Source organism: Dasypus novemcinctus, chromosome 2, assembly GCF_030445035.2.
Source record: "Dasypus novemcinctus isolate mDasNov1 chromosome 2, mDasNov1.1.hap2, whole genome shotgun sequence".
NCBI classification, from domain to species: Eukaryota; Metazoa; Chordata; class Mammalia; order Cingulata; family Dasypodidae; genus Dasypus; species Dasypus novemcinctus.
In genome coordinates, this window is record NC_080674.1 from 5,133,009 (window position 1) to 5,150,063 (window position 17,055).

A 17,055-nucleotide genomic window follows, 5' to 3' on the forward strand; every position below is an offset into this window, starting at 1 on the left:
TACAGTGCTGGAGGCTCCTCTCCGGCATCTGGGAGGCTTGTCTACTGACCGCAGGGGCTCCGGGCACACTGGCGGCCCTCAACGGAAGTGATACTTTCCCAAGCATGGCCGTGGGCTGAAGGAGGGGGCTTTCTGGGGAGCCCCCGGCCCAGGGCCTCTCAGTCTTGGCTCCAGGTTCCCGAGACAGGTCTTCCCAAAATCCCCAGCTGTGCATGTGGACCATGACGCCCGTGTCTCTGCGGCGCCCACGCCCCGGCCCAGCGACCTCTCGGGGGGGGCTGCCGGCAGCACAGAGGGAAGACGGAGGGATTCAGGGGCCTCTCAACCCACCCCGGCCAGTCCTTATATGTGTTTATTCCCCAGTCCCTCGTGGTTTTGTGCTCGCTGTCTGCTCTGTCAATTCGCTGTGTGTTCTTCTGTGTCTGCTTGTCTTCTCTTTAGGCAGCACCGGGAACCGACCCTGGGACCTGCCAGAGTGGAAGAGACTCGCTCAATCTCTTGCACCACCTCAGCTCCTTGGTCTGCTGCATCTCTTATTATCTCCCCGCTGTGTCTCTATTTGTTACATCATCTTACCGTGTCAGTTCGCTGCGCAGGCCAGGTCTCCCACACAGGCCAGTACTCCGCGTGGGCTGGCTCTCCATGTGGGCCGGTTCTCTGCGTGGGCCAGCATTCCATGTGGGCTAGCACTCCGTGTGAGCCGCTCCGCAGGGCCAGCACTCCATGTGGACCAGCTCTCCATGTGGGCCGTTCTCTGCGTGGGCCAGCACTCCGTTCAGACTAGCTCACCGCGTGGGCCAACACAACTTTCACCAGGAGGCCCTGGGTATCAAATCATGGACCTCCTATATGGTAGGCAGAAGCCCAATCACTTGAGCCAGAGCTGTTTCCCAGAGCCAGTCCTTCTTTAGCCAGGTCTGAGCCGTTTGAGAATTCTGTGCTGCACAACAGACGGCTTCTCACCTGTGTCACCACTGGCTCAGGAAATGGCTGCCACGGCTCTATTACCCGAATTACCACCCATCCATTTGCTTTCCAGCATCCAAATTGTGTTGCTTCTGTTCTCCCCTGCTGTTTTTGTTTGTTAAAATACCATGACTGTAGTTTTATGCGTGGTTGGGAGGTGGGAAAATCAGATGCATAAATTCGGTACATCATCCCAACACGGACCTCTAATTATAAATTTGCATTGATTAAAGTTCCTAAGTTACATTTGACAATTAAAAAAAAAAAAACTTAGGGGTTTTAAACAACCTTGATTTTAAGAGGCCAAAAGACATACATTCAAATATAACATTTATCCCTTTGGAAGTTCATACTCATGTCTGGCAATTTTGAAAAGCTGCTAAACACACAAAAACATGATCACTAAGAAGTGTTTTTGCAAAGCAACTATCCATTAGAAAGGTAGGTACACTGGCAAAGAAACCCCAGCTTAGGGCGGACCCCCTGGCTCTGCTCAGGTTTGGCCTTTCATTTCTTAAATTGGAATCCTGGCTTTGTCACTTGGTGTGATGTCCGCTCAGTTAACTTTTGCTTCAGGTTTCTGGTCTGTAAGTTGGGGTGATAACTGCCTGCCCCTCCCCACTAGGCTGCTGGAGTAAATGAGGCTGTGCCAGGTATCGACTTACTGTCTCTCAGCTTCGAAATTCATTCTTCACTGCCTTCTCCGCTTAAATGGATCTGGGCCCTCGCTGGAAATATTTCTCGCCAGCCGGCACGATGTTACTCTTTGCCAGTAGTGGGCGCTGCAGACACTGCAGGAGGCAAGGGTTGGCATCCTGGTCTGCGGGCTCCACCAGCAGGCCCTCCACCGCGTGCGGCTTCTGCAGCTTGCGCAGCTTGTGCAGCTCCCAGCTCCTCCCATGCAGGCGGAGTAGCAGCCGGCAGGTTTCCCAGAGCCCTCCTCAATGGTCCTGTAGCAGCCCCCACTGAGGGGCGAGTGCCAGCAAGTCCCACCAGGGCAGGGGCCCAGCGACATGCTGGCCATCAGGCAGATCTGCGGACACGGCCCCCAGCCCCCAGAGCAGGGGGCTCGCTCTCCACCCAGAGCTCGAGCTGCTCCTTGCCTGCTTTCCCTCCGTTCCCCAGAGTTCTTGATTCTCACCAGCCAGTCCCTCACGACTCCAATCCCCTTTACAGTCAGTAATTCAAATTCAAATTCTATTTTCAATCTGGTGTTCAACTTTCCCTGTTCTAATTACCGGGGTTTCTCCTGATCACAGCCTTACCGATGGAGTCCATGTAAGTAAAACACCAAGTGCCTCCTGCACCAGCCAGCGCTGTCCTGCAGACGTCTGCTGGCGCCTCGGCCGCGTCTGCGTCAGCGGGGGGGAGCCACAGGGTCTTCTGCGGTCCAGGCGTGTCACGGCAGTCGGGGTGCAGGGTGGGAACCGCGGGGTCAGGACCCTGACGGCCGTTCACCACTGGCCCTGACGAATGACGGGCGTCTACCTGCACGGCAAGGTGCTGTGCATGCAGCGCCTGTGAGGCTGCTCGGCTGGCAAACGACAGCTGTCCTTACTGGGCTGTCACCTGTCGTCACAGCATCCCACTACTAGATGCACTGAGGTCCTTCAGCTCAGGGGCCCCGTTCACAACAGCACTGCAAGGGAGTTACAGGCCTGGGAGCTCCCTTTTAGGAATGCCTTAGAGGAGGGGAAGCTAAGAAAATGAAGAGCTTCCCCTCCCCTCTGGCTGCTGAAGTCTGTGCTGGCACTGACCCGCCAGGGCCATCGCGCAGGGACTGAAGGAGGAGTGGCTGAGGTTTTAGCTCTGGCGCAGCTGGTCGGGGTGGTTGGGGGGACGCTCAGCGGGGCAGGGTCTGAGGTTTCAGAAGAGCGAGCGAGGCCAGGGGCCAGGGTTTCAGGCCCAGCTAAAGGGGGAGATGAGTTACCTGCAAGGGCTGAACGACTGCGTTCACGCATGAAGCAAGGGGGCCATGGAGCTTGCTATCAGAGGGGAGTTCTGCTTGTGGAAGGGCGGAGGCTGCAAGCCAACCTGGTGCTGAGCTGGGACCGGAGGTCTTAGTGCGGGCAATTTACAGGCAGCACAGAGATGCGTACGTGCCACACACACCCATTTATGCTCTAGTTCTGTCTGCTGGGAGCGTCTGTAAGACATGAAACCCAGTAACAACAAGCACACCCCATGCCAGACTCTGGCTTCTAAACACCAAGCTCCACTGAAAGGAGCCAGGGCACCAGGGCTGCCTGGGGCTGGAGCACCACGCCCCGCAAAGCAGCAGAACGTGTCGGAAGAACCAGTCAGCCTGAGCAGTTCCCACTGGGCTTGTCGGGGACAAGCTGAGCACCAAAATGAATGATGACAGTAGCAGGTCATAACTTCCTGCTTAAATAGGAACCCTTGAGCCCACAGTGACATAAAAGAAGTGAACAAACAAACGGGAGAGACCGCTCTTAATGCAAACTAATAAAAGTAGAAGGAAAGATGAAAACAGAAAATCACTTTGCAGCCAGCATGATAAAAACTGGCTAAGGAATAAAAATAATCAGAAGCTAGAAATGGGAGGCTGCAATTTGTGGGGTAGAACTCATCCTACTCAAGTAAAGCTAAGCCTGAGTAACAAGACAGACTGGCACCACGTGCCTCCTGATGGGCGTACTGGAAGGAACTTCTGTGGGCTCTTGTCAACGACACGCACACGACAAGGAAGCGTCAGGCAAGCAAATCGGAAGAACACCCCACCAGGCCACTGCCCTGCTTCAATTGTCAGGATGAACCAGGCAGGCTGGGGACTGCTCCAGACGAGGTGGCCGAGACCAGGCAGCCAAGCGCCACAGGACATCGCTGACCACAGGACGCCGCCAGGACGCCGCACAATCGGATGACGTCTGCAGGGAGACGGCCATCTCATTCATCGATGGTCATTCTGATGCTCGTGCTTAAGGAGTGTGTTTTTAGAAAAGATACGCTGACCTCTTAAAGAGGTGTTGGGATGTCAAGTCCACAACTTACCCTTAAAAGGTTCAGAAAAAAATTACACCCACGTGACAAAGAAAAATGCTAATGCCCACGAGGAAAATCTAGAAACTGAAGAATTTAGGTGAAGGGTGAACAGGAAATCATACTGAGTTTGAAGTTATTTCAAACTAAAAACTTGAGATAAGTCAACCAAACGTAATGTGCGGTCTGTTTGTAAAACCCATTTCAAAGCTCGTGAGCGAACAGGGAAGTCTGAACACTGAGGCACTGACCGTGAGGAACCGCAGCTGTCTCTGGCGTAGTTACTGAAGCTGGTTTGTTACCACGACAGGGGCCTTGGCTTTGGAAATGCGGCCGGGTGAAGTGCTGCGCTGCCTGGAACCCGCTCCCAGAGGCCGAGGGCGGCGCGCAAGGACACGAGCCTGCTCCGCGAGGGAAGCCTGGGTGTAACCGTGGGCCAGGCGACAGGCACGGGGCTCACGCCGGGACCCACTCCCCACCCTGCGCTCCCCACTTTGCGGCCAGCCTGGGACCTGGTCCGAGGCAGGACTAAGAACAAGAGGGCGGGGGACGGTCCTGATGCGCGGGTGGCCGCTCAGCCCCTGCCACAGGCAGCCGGGGCTTCATGGGCAGGTGACCAGCCAGGGGCCCCAGGCCGAGCCCGCGTCGGCTGACTGCAGCTGACGTCTCCTAGACCAGAGGCAGGACGGCAGGGCCAGCCCCCTCGCCTCAGGGCAGGTGGGGAGCTGCCGGGCCCACCTGTCCCGCCCAGCTTCCAGTCTCAACATTGCCCTCTGGAGGACAGCCGAGCAAATCACAGGACAGCCCTTCCAGTACTTTCACGGGACTTTACTATTGAATGGCAGCCTTTTCACATTCAAATTTTACTTGCTAAGGCAAGAAGCCTTTTTATTCCAGCATGTTGTTACCAAAACGGTTTGTTTTTTCTGCCTCAGAAGAGGGAGAACAGAGTCAAGTGCATATACACATTATTCTTTATTGAACTATCCAAGGATCCCAAACCCCATCTTAAAAATTAAAAACTGCAAAGCACATCACTGTAGAAGAGCACCTAAAAACCTCATAATCGGCATCAGAATTCATGACACAGGCATCACCTGGAGGAGGTTTTTTAGCCTTTATTACAAAAGACACAGCAGTCCTGAAGTCCTGGGACCTCAGATGACAAACCGCCGGCATATCCTTGACGCAAGGCTGTTGTGCGATGCCACCCAAAGGATAAAGCCTGGAGAACAGTTCCAAGAGTCCATCTGGAGATAGAGGCTTTTTCTATAAATAATCATTTTTAAAAATAACTGGACCCTAAGACCAATACAGGCATAAGAGAGGGGGACCTGTAATTTCCGTGAGGACAATTTCATTTTATTTCTTGATAGGAGGAGGACTTGGCCAGTGAAAGCCGATTAGCAGTAGCAGACACGCTAGACCCAGCTTTGCCAAACAAGGTAAAAGAAGCAAGTCTTAAGAAGCTAAAAAAATAGCTGAATTCCATAAGCTCCATAAAAAAGCAGTCTGAGTCCACCCATAGACCGCTCCTGCCATCCCAGCAGCTCTTCATCGTACGCACATCTCCATCCAGGCCCCCAGAGGCCCTGGGCTGTGGGGCCGCCCGGGCGGAAGCCAGAAGGGGCCGCGCGCCCCGATCTCTCTCGTGCTCAGGGCTCAGGCGTCGCCGGGGGGCCCGCCCGGGCTGCCCGCCCCCTCTGTCCGTGCTGCACTCGCCTCGCCCTCGGGCTGCTCAGGGCTGGCTGCCGGCTCGGGGCTGGCTGCTAGCTCATCCGCCGGCGCAGTCCCCTCTGTCCTCTTCTCGCCCAGCACCTCCAGCCCCATCATCCTGAGATAGTGAAGCCGCTCGTTCTTGGGCACGAAGGCACGGATGGAGGTCTTCCCACGCCATCCGCAGAGCACGACGGGGCAGCCAAGGCCGCCTGGGTCCCTGCAAGGCAGAGGAGCCTGCTAAGTGTGTCCGTCTCCATCGGAGAGCTCAGCGCGGCTTACAAACACCATCAAAGGACTATTTTAGTACAACCCTAGGGCAGGCTGTTGAGAGCAAATCAGCTTCTTTCAACATCTTATTTTTTAATAATACAAACACTCTAAGATGATCCAGATTTTCCCTCTAAAAGCTCAAGACACAATGGAATAAGCCCCGGATCTGCAGATTTCACAAGCACTTTCAGTGTCACGTCTCCTGTCACACTTGGTGCTACTGACCAACAGGATTTCCGTTAAATGCCACTTTGTTTGCTCCTCTGGCTCACATCTCACATCTTGACAGAAAACTGAGATTCCTCAAAGGTTGAATGGCTGTGCCCACAGCACCAGCACTGCCTGTTCTTTCTGTCCTGCATGTAAACTGGCCTCTAGAGGCCACACTCCTCTTCAGTTACCCACAGGCCACGAGCTCCTGGCTCGCTGTGCTCAGCTCTGTCCAGGTCTCACGACCTACTGGACCCTCCCGTTCCCGGCCAGCCCCAGGCTGCTGGCTGCCACTGCCCCAACCAAGGACAGGGCAAACCACCGTTTCGTGTCTTTCAAATGTGGCTCTGGCCCTGCTTTCTGGGCTGAAGGCCCTGCTTAATTAAACAGAGGTCCCAAACCTGCTCGGGGTCAGGTGGACAATGGGCTGGGGGGGGGACACAGAGATTTCAATTAGGTCGCTAAACACAGACCACTGACAAGAGGTCTGGGCCGGGTGGGGGAAGCAGCACCGCCGGCAACGAGTCGGCACCCACCAGTTCCTGCCTCCTCCCAGGGCCCCGCGTGGCAAGCAGCCGGTGAAAGGGAGGAGAAGGAAAGAAAGAGAACCCCTGAGCCTTCACCTTCTTAAAAAACGAAGCCTAACAACCCCTGAAGCTGTCTTTTCACCTGTACTCATTAACGAGTAGAAAGTCGTTTCTACAGATGGGAAAGTGAACCCGCCTGGTAAAATATCCCCAAGTTTACTGTGGGAACCACACGGTGCCAGCGTTGCTAAGCTCTGCTCTGGTTCTGTGTCAAGCCACACCTCGCGGGTCCCGCACTGGCAGCACTGCTGCATGCTGGCCTTCCCGGTAGATCCACGCCCGAGCCCTGGCAGCGCCCCACTGGAAACCTCTCAACCATCACCCTGGCTCAGGGGCTCTGAACAAGGAGGCCACGAGCTTGACCCGAACTTCAAAAAACCATCTTGTGGACGTGTTGGCCCAGGTGTGATAGGTTTATTAAGTAACGCACGGCATAGTGTGGACTTGGTAAGGGGCTTCACCCGACTGGCAAAGGGGTCCGTGGAACAAAAGAGGAAAAGAGCCCCTGCCCTAGAGAGGCCCCGTCACTGGTGTCCTAGAGAACACGTCTTAGAAGAGACCAGATGCACACACCCCAAGCAGCCTGCCTGAAGGCGCTGTCTCTCACCCCCCAGGGCCCCGGGCCCCCGGGCGTCCAGTCCTTCACCCTGCCCAGTGTCTGCCCACCAGCAGCTGTGCTTCATTCCACAAAGCCAGGCTGCGCCATGTGGAACCGGCCCTCCGGGTTCAAACCTGGCCCTGCCTGTCAGCAGCCTTGGGCCAGCACTGACCTCCCGTCTAGCTTCCTCAGCCAGCCAGCACAGGCTACACCGGGGCCCACGCCCCAGAGGAGCCCGGCGTGGACAACCGCAAGCACCCAGCACAGTGCCGCTAGGCCAGCGGCCAGCGCGGGGCAGGAACGCGCCTCGCTCACTGCACACCCGGCGAGGGGGAGCCCACCGCCAGCACCCGCCACGTTCGACGTGAAATGTCATCCGCACACGCCAGCGGGATCAACGCTACAAGCGAAGGGGGTTCTCGGCCTCTTCCAGCTATTCAGCCTCTACATTTATTCCGTACTGGCCAAAGTTTAGTATAGCTTTCTAAAGCATACAAATTAAGTAAATACATTTCATTCTCTAAGGAAAAATAAGCACACGCGGGCTGAGCTGAAGGTCCCATAAAAAGCGTAATGGCAATACGCAAGAACAGCAGTTCATAGAACTGCTAAACAGATAAACAGAGCGGTGGTTTCGCTCCTGACCTCTCCCAGCACGGAGCTGGGGTGCCCTCCCCAGGCTTCTAGACCAGAGCCCCACCGGCACAGCTCCCCACCGGCACAGCTCCCCACCGGCACTGCTCCCCACCACCTGCCACCCAGCACAGCCTGAGCGCAAAAGCCGCCACACCCCGCCCCGAGACAGCGCACCCTTACCTGGGGTCTGGCTCATACTTCAGGATGATGCTGCCCTTCACTGAAAGAGAAACAGACGTGCGTTGGCCACGCTCGCCCTGAGTGTGCTTACGTGCCCAGGAACGGGCTGGGCACTCTGAGGCAAGAAAACCACAAGCCACTCCCAGCCCCCAGCCCCAACCTGGATGGGAAAAGGGGCCTCCTGAGGGCCTGAGCCGGCAGCGAGCAACGGCCACGGCACGGGGTCATTACCACAAACGACCCCGGGGATCAACTCCTAGTTACTTCTCAAAACTCAAGACTGAGCAGGAGCTCCAGTACCCCAAAAGAGCAGGAAGAAAACATAAAAATTGTCAAGAATTATACTGTAATCACCTAAAGGTGGAATTAAAAGCAAGTACGAACGGTCTCCTTACCCATTAAAACAATCTCACTTTTTGCCAGGCCCGGGGCGGCGCTCCCGCGGCGTGGCCTACACTCCCGCGGGCCTCTGCTCTGACGCGTTAGCATGGGGGTCTGCGGCTGCGACGCCCAGAAAAGCCTGTTCTTGAACACGACCCGTCCCTGGGGGGAGCCCCTGTCAGGAGGACCTGCTGGTGAGGCCTCTCATGAGGGGTGGCCCCGCTCCTTCCGGATTGGAGGCCTGGAAGTGGGACGAAATTCCCACAGAGGAAAAAGCCTCGGAGCGAGCAGCCAGCAGCTACCATCAGCAGAGCCGGCAGAGAAGGGGGGCAGGCGAGGCCCCGTGTCGTGCCAGGAGGCCGAGGAGGCGGGGCCTCGGGTCGCCAGCCCCGGGAGGCCAGGCAAAAGCAGCGCGTCCGCGAGGCCTCGATGGTGCGGCCGTGGGCTTCTAGTCTCACAACCACGAGTCCCTCAATGCCGCTGCTGACGCCAGCCCACTGCATGTGCTGCCTGAACGGCCCAGGAGACTGAAACAGCAGGCTGGACGGCTGAACTGTGGGGCCGTCATCACACTGAGCCAGAACCACTGACCAAGAGGTTACAGAAAACCAAAAATGAAACAGAACAACAAAAAAGAGAAAAGCTTGGTGGGATTCGTTTTCATTCCTAGGGGGAAAAGTCACTAGAATGATTTTAAATGCAAGTTTATGAAACACAACATCAGTAGTGAGCCATCGTCAATCCCTTGGGGCTGGCTGGCACAACTGCAGGCAATGTGGCGAGGTTTTATTATTCTGCTTTAATGGGGTTGATTAAATGCCAAATGAAGCAGAGGCTTAGGTGGCCCCGTGGACCTCCTCCCACAGACGAACCAATACCAGACACCCAGCGGCTGGGCTCCCCGCGGGCCCTGCCTCAGCGGCTGAGCTCAGAGGGAGACGGCCGAGGACCTCGCACCGCCAGACCCCCGCCAGGTACCCCGCCCCGCTGCCCGCTGGGGGCGCTCCAGGCCGCTGGCGCTCGCGGGGCCTCAAGTGTGGGCTGCTGGGCGCCTCCAGGGGCTCCGGCCAAGCCCTGGGGAGCTGCAGCACCCCCAAAATTGACTTTGGAGCCTTAACATATTCAGGCACTAAATCAGTCATGTTTCTACCAAGTCCTCAATGAACTGATACGGTCAGTAACATGAAGCAAAATGGACTAAAACCTATGACTGAGGAAGCTGCCCTGAGGCACAAACGCCCACCTCCTTGGTGTCTCTGTGAGTTACGTCTTACCCAAGTCCTTGGCTTGACTGTATGCCTCGCTGCTAAGCTTTCTTAAAAACGGATTTTCCTGGGTTAACAGTATTTTAACATCTTCCATCGATACAGTAATGATTCTTGAATTAATAAATGGATACAACGTATAGATACCCTGTGGGGAAAAGAAAAGAGCGCCACGATGCCACCCGTTAAGACAATGACCACCACCAGGACCTAACATGACACGGGCGCCCACAGATGCCGCGAGCTTTGCACCACGGGCACCCGGGCAGATCGGCAGCTCCCCGCCAAAGCAGGAGACCCACCCCAGCCCGAGAGCTCCAGCAGCACGGGCCTCCCCGTGACGAGTACAAGTGGTTTCCAAGTAGCCTCCTCCACTGACAGGAGCCAGAGCTCCTTAGAGAAACGGCTGGCCAGGCCTGGGGCAGGGAACCTGCAGGAGGTAACGAAAGGGAAGGCAGCACCCAGAGGCGGCCGGAGGCATGCCAGGAGGGTACAGAGAACGACTGCGATGGGCTATAATCCACAGATCAGGGGAACCCACAAGTCCACACTGGAACACGGGGGTGGGAGAGAGACTAAGTTCTTTGTAGTAGAAAGCCAGGGAATATAGGGAAAAGCCTTTTCTGAAGAGATAGAAGCAGCATCACTTGGCACCCAGCACGGTGAGATGGATTCAGAGGCTACAGGGAGCAGGCAAGGAGGAACAGGCCTGACACGGGCCAAGTGCACTAAGCACCCAGAGCAGCGCCCCTGGAGAGGGAGAACCCGGCAGACGCCAACCCACCCAAGTCACGGACAGGACCGTTACCCGGGGACAAAAGAGCCCATTCCGCCTCCCGAGAGGACGCAGAGGGGACGCCCCCACCATCCCCGGGCACCTGCTCAGGAGGCACCTCATCTACAAAGAACTGTCCAGCGCTTTCCAAAAATAACCAAAATAAGAAAAGACGGGCTGAGTGCCTGTTCCAGATAGGAGACTAAATGGACACACGTGCTAAAAAGGGCATTATCCGGGTACCTGATGAGATCGGGAACGTGGACTATTTATTAGTTAACAGAATTGTATCAAGGTCAAAGCTTCTCATCTTGATAACTGCAAAACCCCCAGCAGGACCTAAGGGGCAGGAGCCCTGCGATTTCCTCCCAGAGAGGACAAACGTGAGCCAGGGGGCAAAGGCAAACTACTGGCCCATCTGCGTAAAGGCTGTGAACGTTCTCTGCACTATTGAAACCGAAAGTTTCAATTACATAAAAATGAAAAATACAAATACACACAACAGCAAAGCAGAAGAAAAATAACGCCTGAATTTCCAAATTATTTGCTTTTCATGTCGTGATGTTCATTTGTGGCCAGTGCCATCTAAGCCCATTTCCAAAATTACCTCCTGTGTCAAACGGAAAGCACAGTCTTCACTGCTGTTATTTCGACACCAGACTTTAATCCCTGTGTTAATAACCTGAAAGAGAAAAAACTAGATGAAACACACACAGATAAAAGCTGGGTGGTCAATTAAAATAACGCTTGTACCCTGTTTACAGCTGCTGCAGGGGTGGGGGAGGCATGGAAACCTCTGGAAGGAGTCTGGTGGAAGCGGGGGCGCTCAGGAACGACAGGCCCTCCCAGACAGCTGGGGCTTGTGGGCTGATAAGAGTCAAACGGAGGCTCTTCCAGCACATTCCACTGGCTGCCAAGAGCAGGGACATCACACGTCACGGAGGCCCTGGAAAACCCCAGGGGACACTCGAGGCGAGTCAAAAAGGCAAATGATGCCCTAGTTCTTTACCAAAGTGGTAACGTCGGCCTGTGGACCCCTAATAGGCCTGAGGACTGTGGCGCCCCAGGCGCTCGTGGAAGCGGCTGCATTACACAGGAAGCCCCCGGGCCAACGCACTGGGAAGCTGGTAAAGCAAACCGAAAAAAGGGGCCTGAGAGCGAAAGCATGTGAGAAAAACAGGACAGGGGACAAGGGGACCCCCAGGCGCAGCCCCAGCCCGACACCCTGCGGGTTCCCTCCTGCAGACGAGCCTGCGGACTGGCCTTGTCACACTCGCCCCGCTGGGGGGACCTCGCCGAAGGGAAGACAGACCCCAGCTCAGCCCCGGAGACAGCAGCCACGAGGCATGCTCAGGCAGTCGTGCACACGGGGAGAGCCGGGTCTGCGCCTCCCGAATCAGCCTGAGCTGAGGGAGGCGCGCGCCCGCCGAGCCCATGCGCGCCCCGAGGCTGCGCGGCCCCACCTTCATCCTCTCGCTGTTGTTGAGCAGCACGTTCCGCAGCTCCTTGGAGACCATGTAGAGGTGCCTCTTCTTCCCTTCCGTCGTCCGCGTTAACAAATTCATCTTTGGGAATGAAGGGTCCAAAGCATAAAATTTCCTGTAAACAAATCACCGCTGCTCATTCAGGCTCCATTCAACCCTGGCCAACTCTCTAAACATCGACGGAATTCATCTTCTGCGCCTGCAGTGTGGTTTACGGACACTCGGGCTGTGCCCTGGACACCCATCTTAGCTTGGTCTTCCATCGCCTGGACCCACCAAGCAATCCTGATTCGGGGTGCACCAAGATCAGAGAGGGTCAACGAGCACATCTCTCCCCCTACACTACCCACTCGACCAGTCACCTGCACGACAAACTTATCCTAAGGGCCGGTGGTCAAGGAACAGGGCAAGAGCAAGGAGCCCGACACAGAGGGCAAGAGGTCCCTGAGCCTGCCTCCCTAGGCCCCGCTCCTCCCCCAGCTGCCTATGGAATTCTAATTAGGGCCCCCTCTTCTCCTTGTCCCACCACTCTTCACTTCCTCAACAGGAACGGGAGCAGGCAGCCCTGACCACCAAGCTCTAAACGCAGTTGTGTCATTTCTGTTCAGGATATTTTTAATCTCTCCATGGTCTAGACACGCTATACAAGGCTAAATATCGCCCACTGTGCATACTTAATAGTCTACATTAAGCCACTTTAAATGAAGAGTTTAGAAGGTGGAATTAGTCCATACTGGATAGGCGGGAATAACGGGTCGTCATCAGGAATAAACACAAATGGATCTTCTTTAAATCCAAATAATTTCATTTTCTTTGATGGAGGAGGACTAGAGAGAGAATTATGAAGAGATAAATCAATCTGTAATATGGGTAATAACGTTCAGTATCAAAAGCCCCCGTTTCCTTTCCCACTCAATCCTCACCCCCAGTTCCATGCAAGAGTTGGGAATATACACAGGTACCCTCTGGAAAGCAGACGTTAAAGTCTTTCAGCCTTTGTGCACACAGGCTAACACTGAACCAAGAGCTGCACTGCCCAGGGCGGCTGTCTTCAAACTCACCCATGCAAAGAGAAGGACACGCACAGGCGGCCTAAGCGGGCTGTGAAGGGCAGAGACAAGCACGGTCAGGACAGAAGCCTGCTCCTTACCCGCATACGCCGTCCCTCTTGTTTCCGTCATTCTCTAAATTCTCCATTATTTCTGTGTCACCAATTTCAGTGACTGGTTTACTTTCCAGCGCGGAGGGAGCAACAGCTCTCCCTTCTGTGGGATCTACAAGGCTTGGTTTCACACTTTCTCTCATCTCTACACATGTGTTCTGTGGCTGTAACAGAGAATAAGTTCACTCACATTAAAAGAGTAAGCCATTCTGCCCTGCTACAAGAAAATTATCAACACCTAGTTCACAAAGATCAACCATGTGACATTTCTCTATAGCACTGTATAGAAAAGACAGGTAACGGAATTAAAAAAGAAACTGTCACTTTAAATCACTGACAGTAAACAGAACCCAAGGGTGTTGTTTCTTCAGGATAAAAGCAGATTCTACTTTCATCCCATTTAGAGCACGTGTAGCCAGTTTCACGGGCAAGGCCTTCCATACCAGTTGCATGTCACTTAAAACCACTTACCAGGCATCTCTATTGTAAGGCACACTAAGGATATAAAGAATGAGGCAAACACTATCCTTAAAAATTAGTTCGCGGGAAAACACCCATACATACAGAAGTGGCTGTAAGGTAAGAGCTGATAATGGGAGCTTCTCTAAGCCATCATTAGGAGAAAGAGAGTAACATTTCCACTGGTACCACTGCAGGGACCAAATCAGGACTGGGTGTGGAATGAAGGAACCTCTGAAAAGGGAGCAGCATGGGATTTAAACTTGACTTTGAGAATGAGTAAAATGTTTCATTTCTTTTTAAAAATTTTTCAAAATACACATCCTAACATCACAAAGGTTGATCAAATTAGTAAACCCTTTGAAATACGTTTATAAATTAGGATACTTCAGCACTGGGAAGCTATTCATTGGGGGAATGGAGCCTAATGCAGCCTGAGATTCTACTGGAAGCGCTTCCCCAAGGAAGGCATTTATTTAAATGTAAAAGCAACAAAACCGAAAGAACAAATAAGAGTGAGTTCTGGGCAGGCTGGTGAAGATACGCATCCTTTCTAACCTACCTTGGCTGCGCAGAGCCCATCTCAACGCCCTGTTCCCCAGGCTGCTTTTCTAGAGCTGAATGATTGAGTTTTGTTTCTGTGGCAGTTTGTAATTATTTATGAATTCCAAAAAGAAATACTATGTTTGTAAACTGGTCTGTTTCTCTGGGCGGGATACCCTTTGATTGTGTTAGATTCGGCTGAGATGCCTTTGATTAAATTATGTAAAGATTAGGGCTTTGTAGCAGTTTGGTATTATTTCTGAATCCCAAAAATAGATATTGGATGTGTTTATAAACTGGTCTGTTCCTCTGGGCATTTTTTATTACATTAAATTCAGAGGTTTCACTTTTACTCGATTAAATAACGATTACAGCTTTGATTGGGCGACGTCAGTAGAAAACCACACAGCAGAGGACTTGAGAGTTTTAATGCTGGAGGCCCAGAAAGTAAATACATAGAGAAGCAGATACACGAGGAAGGAGAGAAGGTTACATTAGACAAGGCAGAGGCCCCAGGAGAAGAGCCGTTCGCCCCAGAGTTTGCAGCCGGCCTTGTGGGGAGAATAAGCCCTGGGAGAGAGAGGAGACTTTCCCCAGCCTACAGCCGATAGTGGAAGAAGCTGGGACCACGGAGCCGTAAGAGGAGGAAGCCTGAGCCCTGGCAGACGTCAGCAGCCGTCTTGCTCCATGTGGCAACAGGCTTGGGTGAGGATGTAACCTACACTTTATGGCCTGGTAACTGTAAGCTTCAAGCCCAAATAAATGCCCTTTACAAAAGCCAACAGGTATCTGGTATTTTGCATGAGTACCCCTTTGGCTGACTAACACAGACTTAGAATGGACCATGATCTTAGGGCAGGCAGGGTTGAGTCCCAGCCCCCTTGGTGGGCTGATAAAACAGTGTCTCACACAGAAGTAGACACACAGGGAAGACACACAGAGGATCCTGCAGCTGGGGAAGAGAGTTGAGCCTGATAGTCTACAGCTGACCTTGTGAAGAGAACAATGCAGCTGAGCCTGGAAAGAAATGAGTCCCTGAGGAAGAGAGAGAGAGCCCTATGCCAGCGACAGCTGAGATCGGAGGGAGCTGGACCACGGAGCCTTACGAGGAAGAAGACGGCTGAGCCCTCACAGACATCGCCCGCCATCCTGCTCTTATAGTACCTTGAGCTGGACTCTGCAGGGCCTTGCGGCTGTGAGCTTCCACCCCAAATAAACACCCTTGATAGAAGCCCGCAGAGTTCCAGTGCCCCAGTACCCTGTGGCAGGCTGACACAGTTCCCCTGAGCCACCACCAGCACTCCGTCAGGGAGGGCTTCACTGGCCCCAGTCCCAGCTGCGCGTTTCTGGGCCTCCACTGGGCAACGGCATCCTGAGGCCATCAAGCATCCTCGGGTCACCTCCCACAGCACCACGGGGTGGAGGCTCAAAAGGCACAAGGAACTACTGACCAAGAACAGAGGATGGTGAAGACTGAAACCCAATGGGCAAATGGCATCAACGTGTTCTAAAAGAAAGGCACATCAGAGATGACTAAAGAAAAAGTTCAAAAGCCATTTACATAGGCTCTAATAAGACAAAAATGCAAATGGCTTACATCCCAAATGCAAGTAAGGAAATGCATTTAGGGGAAATAATCTAAAGTACACAGATAGGGGAAGCAGACTTGGCCCAGTGGTTAGGGCGTCTGTCTACCACATGGGAGGTCCTCAGTTCAAACCCCGGGCCTCCTTGACCCATGTGGAGCTGGCCCACGTGCAGTGCTGATGCGTGCAAGAAGTGCCCTGCCACGCAGGGGTGTCCCCCACGTAGGGGAGCCCCATGTACAAGGAGTGCGCCCCATAAGGAGAGCCGCCCAGCGCGAAAGAAAGTTCAGCCTGCCTAAGAATGGAGGCACCCACATGGAGAGCTGACACACACACACACAAACACACACACACACACAAAAGTACACAGATAGGAGACCTGCTGCAAAGCTGTGCTGTGCAGTATGGGAGCCACTAGCTACTGACTGCACACGTAAATGCTGCTAGGCCTAATAAGATGGATCAGAAACACACAAGTGTTTGAAAACTTACTACAAAAAAGGAGAGCATGTAAAACACATCTGTCTTAATTTCTATACTGATTACATAGAAATAACATTTGGACATACCAGAATAGATACAATGTACTATTAAAATTAACTCACCCTTTTTTAACATGGCTACTAGAAAATTAAAAACTACACACATGGTTCATGTTCTGTTTCTACTGGACAGTGCTGCTCTAAACGCCCACAGCTCTAATCCTGAAAAGAGTCTGGGATTTATTATTAGTCCAGAAGGCACACCAAGAGATCTGCCGATTCAAGGTGTACCCATACACTTCCTGCACCAGGAACGTACCATGTCAGTCCTTTATGATTTTGAGGCTGGGTTAGCTGTTGGAACTCTCTGAGGAACTGTTTTCCTCTCAGTTTCTGCAAAGGCTTAGCATTAGCTTTCTTAAGTTCCCAGCACACATCGTGAAGAAATGCAGACCCTCAGGCTTTGACTCCAGGCCACATGCTGGCGCCATGGAAGGCCGGTAAAGAGGACTACACATGTCAAGCGGCTACCGAGCCTTCCTAAAGCCCCTGCTTCATGACAAGCAGGTCAGGCCATAGCTACTTCTTTATTGGCCTGGACAAAGACTTCCATTATTCTTGAGAGACAAGATGAAGAAAGGCTGGCTTGCGCTTAGCAGAGTTCTGAAGCTCTTGAACTGGCTGAAATGAGCCAACCCAAAAGGTTAATGAGGCACAGAAGTCAGCTTGGCAAGGCTTCTGATTCTGAGCTA

At 53.4% G+C, this 17,055-nt stretch overlaps 1 protein-coding gene across 4 annotated transcripts in view; it reads right to left on the bottom strand.

The window, feature by feature from the left end:
- Window positions 1-4,922: 4,922 nt before the first annotated feature.
- The window catches only part of NSUN2 (NOP2/Sun RNA methyltransferase 2), a 37,760-nt gene continuing 25,627 nt past the window's right edge, over window positions 4,923-17,055 (bottom strand). For 2 of the 4 annotated variants that reach the window (XM_058306458.2, XM_058306465.1), the window contains 7 exons: window positions 13,222-13,397; window positions 12,806-12,898; window positions 12,051-12,186; window positions 11,195-11,269; window positions 9,822-9,960; window positions 8,167-8,206; window positions 4,923-5,902 (listed from right to left, as the gene is read on the bottom strand). In XM_058306458.2, coding sequence (XP_058162441.1) covers window positions 5,629-5,902; window positions 8,167-8,206; window positions 9,822-9,960; window positions 11,195-11,269; window positions 12,051-12,186; window positions 12,806-12,898; window positions 13,222-13,397 — 933 coding nt within the window. In that variant the 3' untranslated portion in view covers window positions 4,923-5,628. Of the gene's footprint in view, window positions 5,903-8,166; window positions 8,207-8,561; window positions 9,961-11,194; window positions 11,270-12,050; window positions 12,187-12,805; window positions 12,899-13,221; window positions 13,398-17,055 lie in introns of all 4 variants that reach the window. The other 2 variants (XR_009187833.2, XM_058306473.2) reach the window with 2 other exon arrangements.